The sequence below is a fragment of the Aotus nancymaae genome, unplaced genomic scaffold (genome assembly GCF_030222135.1).
Source record: "Aotus nancymaae isolate 86718 unplaced genomic scaffold, 86718_ANA_hifiasm-v0.15.2.pri h1tg000053l, whole genome shotgun sequence".
Taxonomy (NCBI): Eukaryota; Metazoa; Chordata; class Mammalia; order Primates; family Aotidae; genus Aotus; species Aotus nancymaae.
The window spans coordinates 3,718,835-3,742,123 of record NW_026988467.1 but is presented as its reverse complement, the minus strand read 5'-3'; the positions used below and the strand labels follow the sequence as shown (position 1 = coordinate 3,742,123).

Sequence of the window (23,289 nt, the reverse complement as noted above, 5' to 3'; positions counted from 1 at the left end):
GCAGTGAGCTGAAATCGCCCCACTGTACTCCAGCTTGGACAACAGAGTGAGACTTCGTCTCAAAAAAAAGGGGGGACAATGATCATTCTTCTGCCCAGAGTTAGACAGTGAAACCAGACCATCATAGAGTTCCCAGCAGGTATTTGGCAAGTGAGAGCTGTGGTTATGATGTGTGGTTCCTGAAGCCATCTGATGGGAAGACAGGTCGGTGTTGGTTCAAAGGCCCAAGACAGTGGGAGTCCAGCAGGGGATGTTCACCTGGAACTGGGATATGTGGCCATAGGGAGGCCTTCCTGAAGGCAGCATCCTTCCACTTGGGCCCTGAAGAATGGGCAGGACGGCAGCAGACAGCAATGGGAGGATGCTGGGAGAGGGCAAAGGAATAGAAGCAAGAAGGGCTGGGCTGGGGTCCAAAGTGCCAAAGTGCAGTTGTGTCCAGTGAGTAGCAGAGTGAGGGGCCTGAGGGGCGGGACAGGGAGTGGCAGGGACTGTGGAGCTGGAAGCATTTGTGCTGATCTGAGGCAGACACAACTCGGGAGCTGGAGCCGTCCAGAACATGGGTCCAGAGCTGCCAGGCTCCTCTGGTTTGTCAAGAGAAGCCAGAAATATGGATTTTTATGTGAAATCTCCTGACTTTTCAAAGTTGGCAACCAATTTAAATTCTTTCGAAACCCTGTGCTCAGCCAAACAAAACATGTCTGCCGGCTGTTCTGCCCACGCCCCGAGGGCTGATTCTGGTAGAGATCATGTTCAGGACAAAGCTGAAGTGGCCTCCTGCGACTGAGACAGGATGGGGGGAGAACTGGCCAGTGGGCTCCTCTGCCTGGCCAAGGGCCCCGGCTCTCCTGGGCATGGTGGGAACGGGGCAGCCAGGAAGGCAGCTGGGCTGCTGCAGACGAGGAGAGGCAGTGTCTGGCAGGCAGCGAGGTGAGTTCAGGGTTCCAGGTCCGCCTAGGGACAGGGGGAGTTCAGGGTTCCAGGTCTGCCTCGAGGTGGGAGTTGGCACAGTTCCAGGTCTGGCTAGGGATGGAGTAGTTCAGGGAACCCTTGGGGAAGCCAAGGGCAGGCAGTGGAGGCAGCCCCCTGGAGCTGTCCACTCTCACAAAGTCACCTTCTCCTGCCCTCTCTGCTGTGGGGTGATCTCCACTGAGTGGCTGCTCCCCTGTTCCTGCTCCTCAACAATCTTGGGGCATTATACCCATTTGGACTGAGTCTCAGTGGACTCAAGGCTCCAGGACCCACTAAAAGTCCTGCCTATGGGCTCCTATCGGGAAGGGGATCAGAACTCTGTTTTCTTCCCAGGCCTGCCTCAGTTCATAGTCTCAGGAGAGCAAATCTGATTGGCTGAGCTAGGCTATGTAGATGACCCAACAACTATAATCTCAGCACTTTAGGAGGCTAAGGCAGGAGGATTCCTTGAGGCCAGGAGTTTGAGACCAGCCTGGGCAACATACTGAGACCCCCTCATTGCTATAAAAAAAAAATCAAAAAGTTAGCCAGATATGGTGGCGCACACCTGTGGTCCCAGCTACTCTGTAGGCTGAAGTGGGAGGATCACTTGAGCCCAGGAGGTTGAGGCTGCAGTAAATTATGATCACAACACTGCACTCCAGCTGGGGTGACAGAGCAAAGACCCTGTCTCAAAAAAGAAATTTTAAATTAAATTAAGTTAAACCCAACTATGTCCAAGGTATGATATCACCTGATTCAATATGTCCTCCTTACCAGCCACCCTTTCTTCAAAGGCTGTAAGTGGGGCGGATGACCTGCAAGAGGGCTCATGACAGGCCTATGGTGGGGACCGCTTGTCCTGAACCCCACCCCCAAGCCCCACAGGCCCCTCTCTGGGCCCTGAGAGCCACCAGGGTCCTGGTGGATTTTAGGGTCCTGGTGGATTTGTCTTCATGTCTGCAGTCTCCAGGAGAGAAGAGCTCACCTCTGCAATGCAGGAAGTTGCAGCTTTAGAGCAGGGCACAGAGGGAGCCACCTCCTGGGGAGCTAGGACCAGCTGATCTGGAGTGTGGGGTCTAGAAGGCAGGGTGAGCGCCTGGAGCCTGCTGAGACCAGGGGTCAGAGGCCAGAGAGTTCAGGCAGGGAGATCCCAGTGCTAGGAAGTCCCAGGCCAAGGACAAGGATTCTGGAACCCAAGTGGCATAGCAGCCACAGGGTAGTCAGGCCCGATGGTGGCTGTGACCTGAGCGGTCATGGTGGCATCTGGGGAGCTGGTGAGGCAGACCCAGTGGCAGAAGACATGGCCTGGAACCTTCAGAATGTGGGACTATAATCCAGAGGCACTGGGGCAAAGGGTGTGAGAATCTGACCCCAGGCCCAGAGTTTTGAGAACACAGGGGCCTGGAAACTTTCGGGCAGACAGCAGATGTCCTGCTCACTGGAGAAGCACCAGGCTGGGTGCATGGGAAACTCCCCCAAAGCTGGCTGAGGGCTCCAGGTCCCCGTGGAAACGCAGATGGCAGAGGAGGGCCTGCTGGAGTCATGGCAGACAAGAGCCCCGGACCCCACTCCACCCTCAAGTCAGCTTTCTCCCGGCAGGCAGGGACCTCGCCAGTCCTCACAGGGCCATATCCTCCCTCGGCTGCCTCCGCCTCCAGCTAGAGGCAGGACAGGCATCCTGGCCCTGGATGGCTGAGAGCAGAGACTCCGAGAGGGGAATGAGCACTGTGTGGGGTGGGGCGGGGCCGGCCTGAGGGTCCTGAGAGTTCCTGTGACCTGCGTAGTGAGGAGACCCAGGGCCCCAGGGCCGTGCAGATGTGCCACCCCCAAAGAGCTGCCCTGCCCCCACCAGGGCCCCTGTGAGCTCCCCAAGGCTTGTCAGGGTCACCAATGGGTCCCCAACACCCAGCTTAGAGCTTGGCTCATGGGGGCCCTCAGGGGATCCTCAGCATGTTTGCTGAATGAATCCAGAGAGCTCAGGAGACCTGGGGCCCACCCTGTTTCCCTGTGCCAGGAGTCCTTGGGGCAGGGACCAGTTTCTGGTCACCTGTGGTCCCAGAGCCCAGCCCATGTAAGGAGTCCATGCAGGAGGGCTCCAGCTGAGAAGACTTCTGGCGAAGGGGTCAGGGAAGCCCTCCCTTAGCCTTTGGGAGAGTGACCCGCCCCGCTGGAAGCCGCATCTTTTTTTTTTGAGACGGAGTCTTGCTCTATCGCCTGGAGTGCCGCATCTTTTTTTTTTTTTTTGAGACTGGAGTCTTGCTCTAGGCTGGAGTGCAGTGGCGCAATTTCGGCTCACTGTAACCTCTGCTTCTTGGGTTCAAAGGATTCTTCCACCTCAGCCTCCCGAGTAGCTGGGACCACAGGCACGTGCCACCATGCCCGGCTATTTTTTGTATTTTTAGTAGAGACGAGGTTTCACCATGTTGGCCAGTATGGTCTCGATCTCTTGACCTCGTGATCCGCCCGCCTCGGCCTCCCAAAGTGCTGGGATTACAGGCGTGAGCCACCACACCCGGCCGGAAGCTGCATGTTCTATACCCGGGTCTTGTTGGCCCGGTGCCTCCTGGCGCCAGTGTTCAGGGTGGGCTGGGGGTCCAGAGACAGGATCAGGAGCACTGAGTCCCCGTGGACTCTTGGCCACCTCTCCTAGGTTGTTTCTGTAGTGCAGAGGGTTTGGTATCGCCTAATTCCATTTCCATAAAGTACAGGACTGGGCAAACAAATTGATGTGTTGGAAGTCAGGGCGGCGGTGCCCTTGGGGGGACCGGTTGGCACGAGGGAGGTTACGGGGACTGGGTGGGGAGCTCTGCGTTCTGGGCGCAGGTTATTTTGTGAAAGTTTCCTGAAAATGTATTGAGCTGTGCTCACAGGACAGGTGCACTTCTCTGTCCGCGTTTGGACTTCAATAAAGTTTGTGTTTTTTTTTTTTTGAGACGGAGTTTTGCTCTTGTTACCCAGGCTGGAGTGCAATGGCGCGATCTCGGCTCACCGCAACCTCCGCCTCCTGGGTTCAGGCAATTCTCCTGCCTCAGCCTCCCGAGTAGCTGGGATGACAGGCACGCGCCACCATGCCCAGCTAATTTTTGCATTTTTAGTAGAGACGGGCTTTCACCATGTTGACCAAGATGGTCTCGATCTCTTGACCTCGTGATCCACCCGCCTCGGCCTCCCAAAGTGCTGGGATTACAGGCGTGAGCCACCGCGCCCGGCCTGGACTTCAATAAAGTTTAAAACTCAGAACCAACAGAGGAGAAGCAGCAAGCGCAGTGGCAGGCGAGTCCCTCCGGTGACAGCCCCCACCCTGCGCGGGGCAGCCTCCGTGTCGCCATGGAAACTGACCTCGGAGACTGCGATTCTGGGCGGAGGTGGGGGCTTTGCGGGGGTCCCGGGCTGCATTCCTGCGGACGGGCACCCTCCGCGTGGATGGCACCCTCCAGGCACCGGCTTCCTGAGCCGCCCTGGTGCCCGCCTTGCGGGAGGTGGAGGCCGCCTCCGGACCTCAGCGCGCAGGGGCCGGGGAGCCGGGACGGGAGGGTGACACCGTCGGCGCCGAGGCCCGGCCGCGCTCCCGCCCCCCGCCCCCCGCCCCCGAGGCGGGGCCGCCGCGGCTCCTCCCCGCCCACCTGCCCCGCCCGCCTCCCGCGCGAGGGTCCGGCAGCTGCGGCGCTGCGGCCTCCCAGTCCCCGTCGTCCCCGGCGTCCCGCCTGCCGCCCGCCCCCAGCGCGGCCCCGCGCCTGGTCCATGGGTGAGTGCGGGCGGGGGTCCCGGCGGGCGGGGGTCCCGGCGGGCGCGCGGCGGGGGTCTGGGGGTCGGGCCGGCTCCTAACCTCCTCCGGGAGGGCCTGCTCCAGGCAAGGGGGTGGGCGCCGACCGGGCTCCTGGCGGGTGCCCAAACTCGGCCCCCAAGTCGGGGCCTGCCTCGGCAGCACCCCGCTTCTTCCCGTCTCCCCCCGCCTCTCGCTGGCTGGGCCGCTCTGCCCCCACCGCGGTGCACTCCAGCCCCCAGGAAGAGGCAGATTGGAGGGGGCCAAATTCAAGGTCAAAGATGAGTCTCGGGGAACGGGGGTCGCCCCAGAACGTCGGGGGCTCCTCTGTCTCTAAAGGGAGCGATGCAGGGCGCAGGGTTAGCAGGAATCTGGGACCCTGGAGTCTTCTACCCGCAGCAGCCCTGCTGAGACCCCTTGGGAAGTCTGGGGCCCCAAAAGGTCACTGAGCGCTTCCCCACTTATCCCCCAGACTAGAGGGACGGAGAAAGGGAGCAGCTTATTTCCAAAGATGTTTTCTCCCTGTGGAATCTGGATAATTTCCCTGGGGAGCTGCAGGAGAAAAGGGCTCTGCAAACAGATTCCCATGCAGATAAGTTGGCATTTAAGAGAGAAAGGGACGTTGACCTCCTTTGAAGGGAGGACTGAGGAGATTGCCCCACCCTCCTCTGGTCGGGAGGCCACTGGGGCCCAGGGGGGAGCCTGGGTGCCCCGCTGACTGATGCCCTCTGCTCCTCCCCTGCAGATGACCAGAGCCCAGCGGAAGAGAAGGGACTTCGCTGTCAGAACCCCGCCTGCATGGACAAGGGGCGGGCGGCCAAGGTAGGGAGGCTGGAGAGCCTGGGACACTTGGGGGCAGAGGGGCCGGGGCTCTAACTGCCCTCTCTATCTCAGCACCAGCTCTCCACAGATCCTGGCATGGGTGTGGCTGGCTGGGCCACAGTGTCCTCTGGGTTCAAGGGTAGGTGGGACCACAGTGTGTTTGGCTTAGGAGGCAGAAGGCCTCGCCCCGGCTCAGGAACAGTGGAGTGAGGGGACTTCTACAAGAACGGGGTGTGGGGGGGCCCTAAAGTCCTTTGCTGCACTGTGGTCCTTACAACCATTCTGAGGTGACAGGAGCTGTAGCCCCATGTCACAGATGAGGAAGCTGAGGCTCAGCCAGGGGAAGTGGTCTCCCACGGTGCTGGTGTAGTGCCCAGCTGGCACCCTTCCTGTGGTACTTGGCCACTCTTCAGGCCTGGGCATGGGTCTGAGGTGCTTTGGCACATGGTGAGTGTGACCGTGGTCCTGGGGATGACAAAAGGAGGAAGGGGCCCTGGAGTGCCAGGGCTCGGGAGCTGGGAGTGGGGCAAAGTATAAATCAGGGAGAAAGGGAGCAGGAAGAAGGATAGCAGTACTGCCTGGGCGCTTCTGCCTGTGACGTGCTGGGCTCGGTGCCACCTGCTTTCTGTGCCATATGCACTGCTTGTGGCAGCTCTGCAGGGAAGGCATCATCACCCTGTGTTCCAGATGAAGATACCAAGGAGTTCAGAGAGCTCCAGTGATTTGGCCAAGGCTCCACAGCTCATGAGAGGTGGAGCCGGAGTTTGGAGCCAGGCTTGGCCCCTCCCAGCACCATTTACATGACAGTCGTAATAACTGCGCAACTTAGTATCGGCCCAGGCACCGGGACTCACTGATTCCTCCCTCTGGCTTTCCGAGATAGTCCTGTCCTTATTCCCACCTACAGATGGGGAAACTGAAGCTCAGAGAGGTGAAGTGGCTCGCTCAGGGACAGACTGCTAGCAAGTGGGAGAGCTGGGATTTGAACCCAGTACCGAGGTCTTCGTCATACCAGGGGCCGTTTTCCCTTCCACTGTGTGTCTCAGTGCTGCCAGCTGCAGGAAATGTAAAATGCCAGCCCCCACCCCCCGCTCCCCTCCCCCACTCCACCCAGACACACACACACTCATTCTGCACAGGAGAACTGCTGTGGGGGCGGGGCGGGGAGGGGGCGGCCTCCAGTTGCCGTGGTCACCAGGCAGGGGGGTGATGTGATGTCAGATACAATCTGCTGGCACGGATGGTGCCTGGCATTGGGCTCTGGCGTTGGCTGGTTGCCTCTTTCCCAGATGGGGGCTCCTGGCAACAAATTGGCCTCAGCTCCCCGCAATATGCATCCTGCCAGAGGCCTGCAGAGCCCCGAGGCTTCTGCCTGACCTGCAGGGGTGGCTGGGGCACCAAGGCACACTGTTCCAGCCTCTCCTCTGGACAGCTGCTCCCAGGGCAGGTCCCCAAGCTGCTCAGGCAGGCGCAGGGGTGGGAGGGTCCAGCCTTCGTAGAGGTGAGGCCTGGGAGAAGAGAGCAGGTCTCAGAGTGGGTGTGGTTCCTCTACAGCCTCCAGACCGCACGTCCAGTCCTGGCCTGCCTGGAACTCAGCACAGCTGACATTAGTATCAGCTGATGAGGGTCACCCAGCCTGCACTGGGAGAGTCTGGGCCCTGTCACCACTAGGATGCCCTTTCAGACAAATGGCACAAACTCATTGTAGGGGCAGAAATGCCTGAATGATCAGAGGCAGAGAGGGCCAGTCAGGGAGGGCATCCTGGATGAGGGGGCCTTTAATGGATGTGAAAACATGGACGGGCAGAACAGAGGCAAGGGCGGTCCGGGAAGGGAGAAGCAGTGGTGGGGAGGAGGTGAGGGACACTCAGATTTGGTGATAGTGTCCAAAGAATAACATTGTTGATGATGATAATAATAACCACTACTTGCTGGGCATGGTCGCTCACACCTTCAATCCCAGCACTTTGGGAGGCTGAGGCAGGAGGATTGCTTGAGCCCAGACGTTTGAGACCAGCCTGGGCAACATAGGGAGACCTCTGTCTACTAAAATTAAAAAAAAAAAATGGCCAGGTGTGGTGCTGGGCACCTGTAGTTCCAGCTACTGGGGAGGGTGAGGTGAGAGGATTGTTTGAGCCTGGGACATCAAGGCTGCAGTGAGCCATGACTGTGCCACTGCACTCAAGCCTGGGCAGCAGAGAGAGACCCTGTCTCGGAAATAAGAATAACAGGCTGGGCGCGGTGGCTCATGCCTGTAATCCCAGCACTTTGGGAGGCCGAGGCAAGTGGATCACTTGAGGTCAGAAGTTTGAGACCAGTCTGGCCAACATGGCGGAAACCCATCTTTACCAAAAATATAAAGAATAATGAGCCGAGCGTGGTGGCACACACCTGTAATCCCAGCTACTCGGGAGGCTGAGGCGGGAGAATTGCTTGAACCTGGGAGGCAGAGGTTGCAGTGAGCTGAGATGGCGCCATTGCACTCCAGCCTGGGCGATAGAGCGAGATTCTGTCTCAAAAAATAATAACAATTATTGCTGACTGAACATGTTTACATGCCAGGCGGGGTGTTAGGCTCAGTGAAGCCTCATGAGACCCTCAGAAGAAGAGTGTTATTCTTATGACCACGTGACTTGTTAGGAAGTGGAGGCCCAGAGAGGTAGAGGAACTTGCCCACGTCACACAGCATGATTGTCAAAGCCTGGCCTGGGTGAGGCTCGTCTGATCAAGAGCCCCGTTCTTACTCTCCAGGATGTGACCAGCATTTTGAAGGGGAAGACTTCATTTATTCATTTACCAGAACAGCTGTGAGCATCTGTCGGTGCCAGGCCCAGTTCTAGGCCCAGGAGATCGCCAGGGAACAAAGGGGATGCCTTCCTGGAGGAGACACTCTGGCTGTGCTGGGCAGAGGGAAGGGAAGTGACCCTGGTTGGCCAGACTTCTCCCCAGGCTGCCTTGGAGAAGGAGCGCAGGGCTGGACCCTTCAGCTTCTCGGCTCACCCTTGATGTTCTGTTTGAGGCTCTCCTGGGCACTGGAGCTTCTGAGATGAATTTGCCATCTGTCCCCTATCTCCTGCCCCTGGAGTTCCCACTGGGGGAGGGCTAACCAGGATGGACTTCCTGGAGGAGGCAGCTGGAGTCCTGAAGATTAAAGAGGTACTGAGATGGAGGAAAGCTGAGTGAGCAGGGGAGGGACATGGGGGGCTGTAAAGGGCAAGCGAGGCCAGTGGGCACAGGGAGGAGGGAGAGGCAGGCTGGACTAGGAGCACCTGCATGTCCAGGTGAGGGGTCTGGACTGTGTGTCATGGAGACCCCAGGAGAGAAATGGCCTCTCCCCAGGATGAAGCTATGTAGAGCAGTCCACACCTCTGAGCTCCAGGATCAAACCTACTTTTTTCCAGCTGTGTGACCCTAGGGAAGTCACTACACTTCTCTGAGCCCCAGGTTCCTCATCTGGAAAATAATCCTGCAGTGAGGATGAAGAGAGGCCCATGTATAATGTGCCTAGCATAGAGCCCAGCACAGCGTAGGCGTGCCGGGTGTCCCGGCAGTGGGGGTAACAAAGACACCTCTAGACTTTGGGTGTGGCCTCCATACCCGCCCTGGGATCTAAGACCTCTCCAGGCTCCATCCCAGCCACAGCTTCGTGCACACAGGTGGAGCTGAGAGTGTGGGGAGATGGGGGAAGGCAGGGGAGGTGGGGGAAGGCAGGGGAGATGGGGGAGGGCAGGGGAGATGGGGGAGGGCAGGGGAGATGGGGGAGGGCAGGGGAGATGGGGGAGGGCAGGGGAGATGGGGAGGGCAGGGGAGATGGGGAAGGCAGGGGAGATGGGGAAGGCAGGGGAGATGGGGAGGGCAGGGGAGATGGGGAAGGGCAGGGGAGATGGGGAAGGCAGGGGAGATGGGGAAGGCAGGGGAGATGGGGAGGGCAGGGGAGATGGGGAAGGGCAGGGGAGATGAGGAAGGGCAGGGGAGATGAGGGAGGGCAGGGGAGATGGGGAAGGGCAGGGGAGATGGGGAAGGGCAGGGGAGATGGGGGAAGGGCAGGGGAGATGGGGGAAGGCAGGGGAGATGGGGGAGGGCAGGGGAGATGGGGAGGGCAGGGGAGATGGGGAAGGCAGGGGAGATGGGGAGGGCAGGGGAAATGGGGAAGGGCAGGGGAGATGGGGAGGGCAGGGGAGATGGGGAAGGCAGGGGAGATGGGGAAGGCAGGGGAGATGGGGAGGGCAGGGGAAATGGGGAAGGGCAGGGGAGATGAGGGAGGGCAGGGGAGATGAGGGAGGGCAGGGGAGATGGGGGAGGGCAGGGGAGATGGGGGAGGGCAGGGGAGATGGGGAAGGCAGGGGAGATGGGGAAGGGCAGGGGAGATGGGGAAGGCAGGGGAGATGGGGAGGGCAGGGGAGATGGGGGAGGGCGGGGGAGATGAGGGAGGGCGGGGGAGATGGGGGAAAGCAGGGGAGATGGGGGAAGGCAGGGGAGATTGAGGCAGGGTGATGGTATTGTGGGTTTCCCCTGCCCTCCTTCAAGGTGGCCACGGGACAGTGTGTGAACCCCCAGCTCCCTGCTGGGCTCCACTGGACACTCTGCTCCAGGTCTAGTCAGGGCGCCTGAGGTCACAAGGAGGTGTGGAGGAGGACACTTGTGGCCCTGGGCCACAGAGGACACTGGGCCACCAGGTGAGGGTATTTATCATGGAGGAGGTAGTGATTCCAGCAGCCACCACTGATCAGCACGTGCTGTGCGCCAGGCCTGCCTTAGCGCCTGGCACAGGAACCTCATCTGGCCATCTCTGCCTCTGCAGTAGGGGCTGCCCCATCACTGTTTCCTAGAGAGGACCCTGCAGATTTGCGAGGTAAAATTATTTGGCAAGCAAGGCAAGACCAGGACTCATACCAGGCCTGCCTGTCCTCAGAGCCTCCTATTTCTACCGAGCTCTCAGGAGGAAAGCTGTGAATTTTTCTGCACAGCTCCCAAGGGCCTTGACAGGGAGGTGGGGTTCGGCACAGTACAGGAAGGTTTCCAGCAGCTGGAGCTATCCCCGAAGTAGAGGTAATGGGCACCCCACCACTACACATATGCAAGCAGAGACAGAAAGGAAAGCGTAGAGGGGATCACAGTGTGGAGTGGAGGTTGGACGGGAGGATCTCAGAGTTCCCTTGCAGCTTAACAATGGCCTGTGAGGTGGCAGAGATGAGTCAGGGTGTGCGTGTGTGGAGGGAGGAGTGGTGAGATGAAGGCCAGGGAGAGGAAGGGGCGGATCTGAGGTCCCCATGGAGAAGGAACAGGCAGGATGTGAATAACGGGAGAGGGAATCACCTATTCTCCTGGGCAATGCTTTGGGGGTGAACAGAGCAGAGCAGGATGTCCTGGGAAATGGCCAGCCAGGTTTGGGCCATCTCTGGAGGTGACTGGTCCCTGGAGAGAGGTGGTGGGGCTGTCTGCAGCCGAAGAAAGGGGCAGGGCCAGGGAAACAATGCAAGGGGACTCCTGGGTTTTGGCTAAGTAATTTTTGGGGAGCAGGTGAAGACATGGGGCCCTGGCCCAGCCAGGAGCTGCCCTAGGATAGGCCTGGCCCCAAGGATGGGGTGGGGCAGTCTGGAAGTTTTGGCCTGGGAAGGGGTGGGGGAAGGCGGTGTAGAAAGCTTGAAAGTTCGGAGCAGGCTGGTGGACCTGAACCCGCCTCTCCGAGTGGGCCCCCTGTGTCCATACCCTTCCCAGTCCTGAGCCCAGAGTGATTCTAAACTCCCGCTGCTGGGAGAGGGGAACTGGGAACCACCAAATGGCGGAATGGCACCCTTTTTCGGCCATGCCACCTGGGCCAGAAATAAAAAGGGGGGGGCGGAGAAAAGCGGGCTGTTTCTGGGGCACCGCGGAGGCCACAGATCCGAATCCAGCTTTTTATAATGGAGCGGAAGCGAGCCTGGCTCCGGGCGATTCCGGGGCGGGCTTGGCCTGCGGGTCCCTTTGCCTGGTCCCCTTGGGCTATTCTGTCGCGGGGAAGGTTCCTGTCGCGGGCCCTGGTCTCCCCCCACCCCTCTTCCGGGATGGGCGAGCCCCCGTCTTCAAGCCCAGGTTCATGACCAGGGACTTTGAACTTTTTGGAGATCTGCAAAGGGCTGGCCCCTCGGGGACAGTGACGCCCCCCACCCCCTCCCCTGAGCCCGGATCCTGGATTACCCCAAGCAACGGCCCGGCCTCCAGTCACCTCCCTTGGTCCGGCGCAGGGCCCTTCCTCGGACCCCTCCTCTCCCCCGTCCCAGCCGGGCGGCGCCGTTGGTACATCCCGGCCCGTCCAGGTGGTAGCGCCCGCGCGGCTACCGTAATTCCCGTACGTACCGCACCCCAGTCGGCGCGGAGTCGACTGAGCTCGTCCCGCGGCTCCCGTCCCCCTCTCCCCGCGCGCCCCATGAGGCTTTGGCAGTCTTAGCCTGAGCCTCAGACACAGGGGAGGAGACCCTGGTCCTGTTCCTAGGTGAGTCGCGGGGAAGTGGGAGCTGTGCCCCGGACGCGGGGTGGGTCTGGGCACCAGGACCCCCCTAAACCTATGGACAGAACCCGGAGTCGAGGGTCCCACGTAGTGCCAGGCCTGTGAGTGGGTACGGGGTCCTCATCAGCTATATCTCCGTTTACTTGAAGGTGGAATGGGTTCAAGCGCCCGCCCCCGCCCCAGTGTTTCTAGGGTGGGGCGGCTCGGAGATACGGCAGTGAGGAGTCTATGAGACCCCGGTCCCGGTATGAGGGGTGTTGGCGGGGCACGGGGATCCTGGAGGGACCTGGGCGCGCGGCGTGGCTGGGAGGCTCAGCCGACCCTGCACCTTGGTCAGTCCCGGAGTCGGTCCCAGGCGGAAAAGCCCTCCCGAGGCCAGCAGGGGGCGCCAGAGGCTGCGCCTCGGGTAGTCTGCGCGGCCGCAGGCACCCGCTTGGGGGTCGGGGATGCGGGGGGGCCCTTGAACCCGGGGAGTCCCTGGCCTGCCTTGGTGGAAGCCTGGGAAATGGAGGCCAAGGGGGCCCCTAGAGATTCCTTAATAACTCAGGTTGAGGGAGCTCAGGGGTATTTTACGATTCCCCTGGCCCTTGGCCAGGGTCCCCGCACATACTAGGACCTGGCAGCCATCCCCATATACTGAATTCTAGAGAAGGGCCAGTGCCCTCTCAGCACAGTTGGGGAGATTGAGGCCCAGTGGGGGAAGGACAGGGGTACGTGGGCTCCAGACCAGGTCTTCTGAAGCCCAGGCAGGTGCCCTCTTCCCTCTCTCCCAACCAAGGAGCCTTCTAAGTGGTACCAGGGAAGGGGTTGCTCCGAAGACACACGCTGGGGTCTGGGGCTGGGAACTGCAGGGGCCTGGCAGGAGGGGATGTTCACGAACTGCAGCCCTGCCCTCTCTCTCTAGCTCTGGGTCCCAGGCTTGGGCATCCCAGCCAGGACTGCTCTCTGGGGAGGAAGAGGCCTTCCTGGCTTCTAGGACCTGTATGGCGGGCCTAGCCTGAGGAGGGGTTTTCTGTGCCCCTGCCATCTGCCCAGCACAGGGCAGGACCTTAGGTCAGGCAAACCTCAGAACCCAAGGGGTGATGGGTGAGGCCTGGGCCTAGGGGAGAGGAGGGTGGGTGGGCCGGGTGGAGCGTAGAGAGCCTCCTGGCAGAGCTGCCCCGCCCTTGCTGGCCTGCCTACGCATGCAGCCTCCACCCCGGATTTCCAGGGTGTCGGGTGGGGCCTTGCGACTAGCAGGCTCCCAGGGGAGCTTAGCCCTGGGGGGAATCCCTGGCAAGGACATACTCTAGCCAGAGAGCCCAGACTCCTGGTTCCAGGCCCATCTGCTGTCTGCAGAGCCTGGAGCTGGCCCCAGACCGGTGTCCTCTCCTGGACAGGGAGGTCCCTCTCTCATCCAGACCAGGCTGGAGCCCCAGCTCGTTGTGGGGCAGGGATGCCCGGGAGACCCCTTGGTTTCCCATCTGCTTTTCAGGGACTGGGGGAGGTGGTACTGAGGGAGAACAGCCGGGTGGGGGGCTCCTGACTGGGAGTCTCCATTATTCATCCGCCTCCGCATCTGGTTTCTGGGTATCAGTTTCAACAAGCCGGCCCTGACTCACAAGCCTGGAGCTGGGGCTGGGCTGGGGAGGGGCCCCCTCCCCAGGGAGTCTGGGGCCAGGACTTCTTGGGCCTGCCCCTGAGCTGTTCCAGCTCCCTGCTGTGGAGAGGAGGTGGGAACTCAGGAGCCTGCCTAGGCCTACCCCCCTGCCCTGGTACAGGGGTTGGCAGCTCCTTTCTGATCCACCCTCTTGCACCTAAGGAGCAGTCCCCAACCCTGCCCGAGTACCCAGGCAGCAGCCTCATTCAGGGATGGCCAGGGCCCAGGCACTCAGGTGACCTCTGGTGATCTGGTGTGACCCAGCTGGCGGTCTCCACTTGATGCAATCTGGCTACCCCACACCAGTGGGCTCCCCACAGGCTGGCTTTGGAATTTGCCACGTCTTCAAGAAGGCAGTCTCCAAGGCCCTGTTGCCCAAACTAACATTCAGCTGTCTTCACGTCCCACCCCCGCCCTGGGCCTGAGACACCCATTTCCCCACGTAGCAGCTGGTGACTTTGGGGCAAGTCGGTTGACACAGGTTGACATTTATCTGTTCAATGGGGGTAGTAACAGCATGGCCTCCGAAGAGTCTTTGAGAGTGAATGGGATTCACTGTCCGGAACTCCGGGGACAGGAGAGGCACTGGGGAATGCTCGGTGAAATGCAGTTATCTGCCTCTGGGGCAGCACAGGGTGGAGGTCTGGGGCAAGGCCACCCAATTTGAAGTAGGAACTCACCTGCCCAGGGCCAGCAGGCCCAAGGTCATGGATGCTAGGAAGAGGAAGAGACCTTTGGTCTGGCAGTGGGGAAGGCTCTGTGGACCGTTGGCCACAGGAGGGGATATCCTGGCCAAGCCCTTTCCTGTCCCCGTGTCCTTCTGTGGCATGAAGGCCCTTCTTCTGCCTTCATCTGTTCGCTGATCTCATCTCCACCAAGCACACCTACTGTGTGACTACCTGGCGGTGGTCACCTGGCCTAGAGCGGCAGGGATCTGGGCTGCTGTGCCAGGTGGGTCGCCAGGATTTCCTAAAGTGCCGAGGACACAGTGAGATCCAGATGGCCAAGGCTCTGGTCTCTGGAGAGAGTAGTCTAGTAGGGAAGAATGATGATAAAAAGGCGAACAAAGAAATGAATTGCAGGTAGAAGAAATGCTGAGAAGGAGATAATCTAAAGGAATTGACAGTGGGAGGGTAAGGGTGGTTTATTCTGAAGGAGGGAAAGGGCACCTTGGGGTAACATTTAAGTTGGGGCTTGGTGCCAGCTGTTTGAAGATGGGGTATGTGGAATTCCAGACAGAAGATACAGAGGTGAAGGCCCTGAGCTTGGTGAGCTGTAGGGATAGAAGGCAGACTGGCAGGTAGACCACTGTGCTGAACAGCTGGGAATTGAGGCGGGAGCCAGGCTGTGGTGGGATTTTATTCTAAGCAGGATGGGAAGGTTTAGTTTTCAAAACTCTGTCTGTTGGCTGGGCATGGTGGCTCATGCCTGTAACCTCAGCACTTTGGGAGGCCAAGGTGGGTGGATTGATTGAGATCAGGAGTTTGTGACCAGCCTGGCTACCATGGTGAAACCCCGTCTCTACTAAAATACAAACATTAGCTGGGCATGGTGGTGGGTGCCTATAATCCCAGCTACTCAGGAGGCTGAGAATCGCTTGAACCTGGGAGGTGGAGGTTGCAGTGAGCCAGGATCACGCTACTATACTCCAGCCTGGGTGACAGGGCAAGATTCTGTCTCAAAAAAAAAAAAAAAAAAAAACCAACTCTGAGTCGGGCATGGTGGCTCACGCCTGTATTCCCAGCACTTGGGAGGCTGAGGTGGTGCAGATCACCTGAGGTCGGGAGTTCAAGACCAGCCTGATCAACATGGAGAAACCCCGTCTCTACTAAAAATACAAAACTAGCCAGGTATGGTGGCACACGCCTGTAATCCCAGCTACTCGGGAGGCTGAGGCAGGAGAATCGCTTGAACCCGGGAGGTGGAGGTTGTGGAGAGCTGAGATTGTGACATTGCACCCCAGCTGGGCAACAAGGAAGAAAAAAAACCCTCTGCCCTCTGCCTGTGGTGTAGACAGTGGGTGACTTGGACTTTGGGAGTGGAGACAGCCCTCGGAGTCTCCCAGCCTCTGATAAACTGCCACTGCCCTCCCAAAGCCATCTCATAGACCCTCTTTCTCCATGAAACCAGGTGGAGGAGGAGCTGTTAGGGGTGGGTGGGCTGATGACAGACAACATGGCCACCCCACCTCCATGGGTACTGACGAGTGTCCCAAGGAGGCCATTCCAGAATCCCAGAGCTAGTCTGGGTTTCAGTCTTGCCCATGGACTTATGTCTCTTTTTTTTTTTTTTTTTTTTTGAGATGGAGTTTCGCTCTTGTTACCCAGGCTGGAGTGCAATGGCGCGATCTCGGCTCACCGCAACCTCCACCTCCTGGGTTCAAGCAATTCTCCTGCCTCAGCCTCCCAAGTAGCTGGGACTACAGGCGTGCGCCACCATGCCCAGCTAATTTTTGTATTTTTTAGTAGAGACGGGGTTTCACCTTGTTGACCAGGATGGTCTCCATCTCTTGACCTCGTGATCCACCCACCTTGGCCTCCCAAAGTGCTGGGATTATAGGCGTGAGCCACCGCGCCTGGCATCTCTTTTTTTTTTTTCCACCTTGTTGTTATCACAGTAAGTCACTACCAGCAGAGGACTTATGTCTCTTTATGTCACTTTATCCCCCACCCCATGAATGAGGATAATAGTGCCTTGCCTTGCCTTCCTGGGAATCAGTGTAAAAGCGCTTTGACAGCCACGTAGTGGTGACCCCAGCACTAAAGTCTGTGGGGTGGGGGATGGCGGTGTGGTTTGCATCCTCTCTGGCTGTGCCGAGTGCCCCCTAGCGGTGGGGACCCCGCCTAGAGCTGCAGGGACCTGGGCTGCTGTGCCACGTGGGTTGCCAGGGTTTCCTGATGCCTACACCTCACCCAGCTCCCTGAGACTGCCCAGGACAGCCTCTCAGAGCAGCCCTCCTTCTGCCCATGGCCCTTTCCAGAAGCCACCGGCCCTTAGCTCTTGGCCTCTGCCATACCTGGGCAGTGGGCAGTAAGGGGGGGTGTCCCTGGGGCTCAGGCTCTCAGGTTTGGGTCTCCAAGATGATGGGAGGGACTGAGATGAGTGCCGGTTGTGAGGTTGGGGTGGGTGTGTGACTGGAGTAGAGAGGGGTGTCCCCAGAGCTAGAGAGCCAGGGCCTAGGACCCCCAGGGAAATGTGTCCCATCGTGGCCTCCCCCTTCTCGTGCCTGTATTCTAAGAGCTCCCTTGCTGGGAGGAAGAAGCGGTCCCCTGGGCTGAAGCTCTGATGTGGGGGTGGGGGTCTCCAGGAGGAAGGGAGGAGGGAAGGTGCCCTTCTGGCTGGGAGGAACCCTTGGTGTTGGCACTGGGGGTGAGGTGGAGACCACAACAGAGTGGGCACCCCCAGGTCTGGGGGGGTCGGGTGGCCCAGGGCAGGGGCTCTGCAGTCTCCATGTGAGGTGGGGGGATGTCACCAGCATCCTCCGCCTCCAGCATTCAAGGAGCTCCCCAGGGGAGGGAGCAAGTACTGAGGGGCTCTCTGAGCTGGGCATTGGCACTGGTGTTGAGGAGGGAGTCAGAGCAGAGAGGGGCCCCGGGCCGTGCAGAGGCGCAGAGGTGGGGGGGTCCCCTGGGGTTGGGCAGAGGTGGGGGCGTGGGTCCCGGGGGCTTGACAGAGGCGGGGAGGTGGGGGTACTCCAGGGGCAGAGGCGGGGGCATGGGGGTCCCCGGGGCCGGACAGAGGCGAGGGTGTGGGGGTTCCCAGGCGGGGAGGTGGGGATCCCCAGGGCTGGGCGGCGGGGGCCTGGGCGGGAGGGAGGTGTCCGCCTTCCTGGGGGACTGGGGGCTGTTCCGGGCCCAGCCCTCCCTGGGGTCCCCGAGCTCGGCGGGGGCGGGCGCGGCCGCACAATGGCAGGAAGCGGGGCTCTGCGCTTTGTCCGGCGGGCGGCGCAGACTGCGGCTTCCTCCGGCCGCCATGGGGACGGGACCCGGTGTCTCTGGGCGCCTAGCGGCCTCCAGGCCAGGCCCGGGGCTGCCCTCCCGGGACTCGGAGCCCTCCTGGGCCGGGGGTCGTGCCCGAGACGGTGAAGGCCAGGTACGGGGCCGGGACGGGGTGGGGATGGGGCTGGGTGCCCAGTTCCTGCCTGCAGCCGCCCAGCCCTGCGCGGGAGGCCGGGGCGGGGGTGCGCACGAATGTGGGCCCCGTGACCCTCCCCCACGGCGAAGGAGGCGGTCCCTGGCAGATGAGCCCCCTACCTGGGCAGCTGCACTCTGGGGAGGGGGACCTGGGACTCCGGGGTGTGTCCCCGCCAGCCAAGATGTCCCCGCCAACCCTTGGCCCTTTGTGTCTGGGGCCAGCTCCGGACGCACCTGTGGGTCCCGGGCCCTGTGTAGGGCCGCCCCCTCCCTTTCTTCCTCTGCCCTGGCCCTGCCCACAGCCTCCTTCTGCTGCCGAGGCCTCTGTCTCTCCTTCTGCCTCTGGCCCCAGCCTTTGTATGAGGGAGGAGGTCTGGCTCTCCGTCCCTATCCGCACAGGCGTCTGTTCCCCAAAGGGCCCCCCTCTGTTATTTGAGCTGCCTGGCGTTAGAGAGGGTGGGAGCTGGCTCTTCCCATGGGTGGGCTCTCTCCTCCCTTGGGGTGAGACCTGGACTCTGGTGTCCCTCCCCCCACAGGACAGAGGCAGGACAGGGTGGGCAGGTACGGGGGAGGGCAGTTGGGTCTGAGAGAAGGGGCTGGAGTGTGGCTTCAAGAGGAGCCCATTCGGCTTTAGTGCTGGGGGAGTCCTGCCCCTGGAGGAGCTGGGGAGACTCTGGGCTTTGGGGGTGGGGCATGAAGCGGGATGGGGAGCAGAAACTTCACAGGGGGCTCTGCCCATCCCACCTTCCCAGTTGAGCTCATGGTTCTCCTGGGGGATTTCCAGAACTTCATCCTCAACCAGGCCTGCTCGATAAAGTCGGGAGCCACCTGGTTCAGATCCTGGGCCTGAGCTTCCCTGCGCCCCCAGTGCCCCTGAGCCTGGAGGCTGCTGAGAGGAGGGAAGCAGATGAGGTCAGGCAGGCCTGGGCACCAGCTCCCGCAGCATCTGGAGGAGTCAAGCAGTCTCGGTGATGGTAGTGGCCACCCAGACCAGCACAGCAGGGAAACTGGTCTCCAGAGTCTTTCTAGGGATCCAGGGTGCGGTGCATCATAGGGCTCAGTCCATGTTTGTTGAATACTGACTCTTCTATAAGGAGTGAATCAGGGTATAAAATCTGCTGTCTGTATATTGGATTGATTTAAAAACCAGAATGTGGCACAGAATCAGACTTGGACCAGAAGGGTCTCAGAGACCCTCCCAGAACTCCTCCAAGCTAGCATGGCTCCTGTCATGTCACCTCCTACCTGCGGTGAGGCCAGGGCTTGGGACATGGGCAGGTCTGTGGCCCCAGCTGGCACCGGGAAATCTAAGAAGGCCCAGAAGAGACTGGAGCCAGAAGCCTCTGCCAGGCTGGCTGGGCACAGAGGCCAGAGGGCTGCAGAGTCCACAGACGGGGGTGGGGTCCTGGGAAGAGGGGACAAGGTGGGGCAGGGCTCTTCCCTAGATCATTCTCGTGAGGAGACACCGGAAGCTTGGGCTCCCTGAAGCTGCAAAGCCTGGTGTTTCTCTCAGCAGTGCCCTGTGGGTTCGGGGTGAGGGTGTGGGTAGAGCACTGGCTGAAGAGAGCTTAGTGATTTTTGTAGTTTTTGTTTTGTTTTGTTTTGAGATGGAGTTTTGCTTTTGTTGCCCAGGCTGGAGTGCAGTGGCACAATCTTGGCTCACTGCAACCTCCACCTCCCGGGTTCAAGAAATTCTTCTGCCTCAGCCTCCCAAGTAGCTGGGATTACAGGCACCTGCCACCATGCCTGGCTAATTTTTATATTTTTAGTAGAGACAGGGTTTCACCATGTTGGCCAGGCTGGTCTCAAACTCCTGACCTCATGATCCGCCCGCCTCAGCCTCCCAGAGTGCTGAGATTACAGGCGTGGTGGCCCTGGTTTTTGTAGTTTTAAAAATTTTTTTGGAGACAGGTCTCACTCTGTCACCCAGACTGGCGCACAGCAGTGTGATCCTGACTCACGGCAGCCTCAACCTCCTGGGCTCAAGCAGTCCTCCCACCTCTGCCTCCCAAGTAGCTAGGACTACAAGAGAGCGCCAGCCACCACACTGGCTAATTTTGTTTCTGTAGAACCAGGGTCTCACTATGTTGCCCAGGCTGGAGTTTTTGCACTTTCTTTAACAGTAGATTAAGGCAAAAACCAGAAAGAGCTGCAGGGTTGAGGGATCAATCCCATCACCCCCACTTCCAGCCCGGACAGCACAGTTGAAGATCACTCCTGAAGGGCGTGGAAGCAGGGGCACCTGGCGCTCAAGGCTGCCTTCAGGAATCTGGGTCATCCTGTCCTCAGCCGCCTGCCCGGGGCCCAGCTCCATGCAGATCAGCCCCTCCCTGAGCATGCAGGCCTGTTTGGAGTGCCACCTGCCGAGCACCAGTCCTGTGCCCTGTTCCCTTTCCTGTCAGATGGAGACGCGGAGGGACACAAGAACCAACAGGGCTTGCATCAAACTGAGATATTGATTCCCTCCTGTCACTGTAATCCCAGCCGACCTGAGGCCGGCCTCTCCTCCAGCCTCTCTCTCCCAAGACACCCATGAGAGGGTGTGAATGTGGTTAAAATTTGGGATCCAGGTTGGGAGCCGTCGCTCACGTCTGTAATCCCAGCACTTTGGGAGGCCGAGGTGGGTGGATCACCTGAGGTCAGGAGTTCAGGACCAGCCTGACCAACATGGTGAAACCCCATCTCTACTAAAAATCCAAAAATTAGCCAGATATGGTGGCATGTGCCTGTAATCCCAGCTACTTAGAAGGCTGAGACAGGAGAATTGAACCCGGGAGGTGGAGGTTGCAGTGAGCCAAGATCTTGCCACTGCTCTCTAGCCTGGGTGACAGAGCAAGACTCTGTCTCAGGAAAAAAAAAAAAAAAAAAAAAAAATCTGCCTCCAGAGCCCCACATACACTGGCTTCAAGTCCTAGCTCTACTGGCTGTGTGACCTTAGACAAGTCATTTCACGTCTCTGAGCCCTACTTTCCTCTTGTGTGAAATAGGGACAGTAACAGCCCCTGTCTTGTAGGATGAGAATGAGTCACACGTGAAACGCCCCCACTGCAGCTCCAGACACATAATGATCACATTAAAAACACACTCAGACTCTTCCCAGCCTCCTCCTCTCTCCTGCCGTCTGTCACTTTCTCTGCTGTCCTCACCCTATCTCAGAAATCTGTCATTGGGCTTTCACCAGCCAGAAACTCTAAAGCGCCTATCCCCTGCCTTAATTCATAAATTAAACAAGTATTTTTGGAGCAGCTGGGGCTGGAGGTCAGGTGCTGAATCGGAAAGACTAGCATTTCTGTCCTTGCAGAAATGAGCAGGTGTGGAGGCAGCAGGGTGGATAATATGTGGCCTGTCAGGTGCTGGAAGGGCTGAGGACAGAAACTGAGTGTGGAGGGTGAATTAGGAGGATGAGAAGGTGACCTGGGGGGAAGCCGTGCAGGAGGGAGGGAGGCAGGGAGCTGTGCATTTCAGCATCTGGGGAAAAGCGTCTCAGGCCAGGGACTGGCAGATGTCACAGCTCAGAGGTGGGAGGTGCCCTGAAGGAGTATGTGCCGGAATGACCCAGAGGCCAGTGGGTGAGGGGAGTGAGCCAGGATGGAAGAGCAGGACAGGAGGTCCCTGAACAAGGCGACCCTAACCCTAAAAAAAAAAGTCAGTGTCGGGCTGGGCGCGGTGGCTCACGCCTATAATCCCAGCACTTTGGGAGGCCGAGGCGGGTGGATCACGAGGTCAAGAGATCGAGACCATCCTGGTCAACATGGTGAAACCCCGTCTCTACTAAAAATACAAAAAATTAGCTGGGCATAGTGGCGCGTGCCTGTAATCCCAGCTACTCAGGAGGCTGAGGCAGGAGAATTGCCTGAACCCAGGAGGCGGAGGTTGCGGTGAGCCGAGATCGCGCCATTGCACTCCAGCCTGGGTAACAAGAGCGAAACCCCGTCTCAAAAAAAAAAAAAAAAAAAGTCAGTGTCATGAAAGACCGAAAACTCTAACCTTAACCGTTTTGGCTTTTATTCAGAGTGAGATGGGCACCCTTGGAGGGCTTTGAGTAGGTACAGTGGGACTCCTCTTTGAACTGGGCCCACCCTAGCTGCCCATGGAGAACATATTATGGGGGACGGGGGTAGTGGTGAGGCCAGTTTTGAGGCCATTGTTGTCACCCAGCTGAGAGGTGGCTGGGCAGTGGTGCGCTTTTGAGCTTTGGCTGGGTTGAGGCCACAGATACTAAAGGTGGAGCCAGTGGAATTTTGGGGCTGACCAGATGGAGGTGTAACAGAGAGCGTCAATTGTGACCCCAAGCCGGGCACGGTGGCTCACACCAGTAATCCCAGCACTAATTCCAGCACTTTGGGGAGCTGAGGTGGGCGGATCAGTTGAGCCCAGGAGTTCGAGACCAGCCTGGGCAACATGGCGAAACTCTGTCTCTACTAAAAATTAGCTGGCTGTGGCGATGTGTGCCTGTAGTCCCAGCTACTTGGGAGGTTGAGGCAGGAGAATCACTTGAACCCAGGAGGTGAAGGTTGCAGTGAGCCGAGATGGCGCCACTGCATTCCAGACTGGGTGACAGAGACCCTGTCTCAAAAAAGAAAAAGGAAATCTCCCACCTTTCAGTCATCAGAGGAATCAAATCATTGATTTAGGTAAAAATCGTCAATGTAGGCCGGGTGCAGTGGCTCACGCCTGTAATCCCAGCACTTTGGGAGGCCAAGGCGGGTGGATCACGAGGTCAAGAGATCAAGACCATCCTGGTCAACATGGTGAAAGCCCGTCTCTACTAAAGATACAAAAAATTAGCTGGGCATGGTGGTGCGTGCCTATAATCCCGCTACTCAGGAGGCTGAGGCAGGAGAATTGCCTGAACCCAGGAGGCGGAGGTTGCGGTGTGCCGAGATCGCGCCATTGCACTCCAGCCTGGGTAACAAGAGCGAAACTCCGTCTCAAAAAAAAAAAATGTATGCTAAGACCCTTGAGACCACAGGCTCACACCACCATGCCTGGCTAATTTTTTGTATTTTTAGTAGAGATGGGGTTTTGCCATGTTGGCCAGGCTGGTCTTGAACTCCTGACCTCAAGCGATTGAGTGAGATCACTGGGGAACAAAACATCTCAAAGTGCCACGCCACAGATTACTTATTAAGTACAGGAGTAAAAGGGACTGTACAAGGCACAGAGGTCCCCAGAGGGTCCAGCATTACAGGCAAATAGCAACATCACACAGTCAGCTCTGTGCTGTCCCTGCCCGAGTGCTCAGTTTGAAATTTTCTGAGGACCACCAGACAGCTCCACATCAAGGAGCTCTGTGCCAGGCTGCTGGCTCGAAGTCTTAAAAAATGTCAGTGTCGGCCAGGCACAGTGGCTCATGCCTGTAATCCCAGCACTTTGGGAGGTCAAGGCAGGCAGATCGCTTGAGCCCAGGAGATCGAGATTAGCCAGGGCAACGTAGTGAGACCCTGTCTCCAGTAAAAATAAAATAGCCGGGCGTAGTGGCATGCGCTTAGTA

The 23,289-nt window shown here is 59.0% G+C and overlaps 1 protein-coding gene across 5 annotated transcripts in view; it reads left to right on the top strand.

The window, feature by feature from the left end:
* Positions 1-5,443: 5,443 nt before the first annotated feature.
* The window catches only part of PLEKHG5 (pleckstrin homology and RhoGEF domain containing G5), a 32,388-nt gene continuing 14,542 nt past the window's right edge, over positions 5,444-23,289 (top strand). For 2 of the 5 annotated variants that reach the window (XM_021669901.2, XM_021669904.2), the window contains exon 1: positions 17,635-17,754. In XM_021669901.2, the coding sequence (XP_021525576.2) occupies positions 17,635-17,754 (120 nt within the window). Of the gene's footprint in view, positions 5,537-11,897; positions 12,009-17,634; positions 17,755-23,289 lie in introns of those variants that run through there. The other 3 variants (XM_064363179.1, XM_021669900.2, XM_021669903.2) reach the window with 3 other exon arrangements.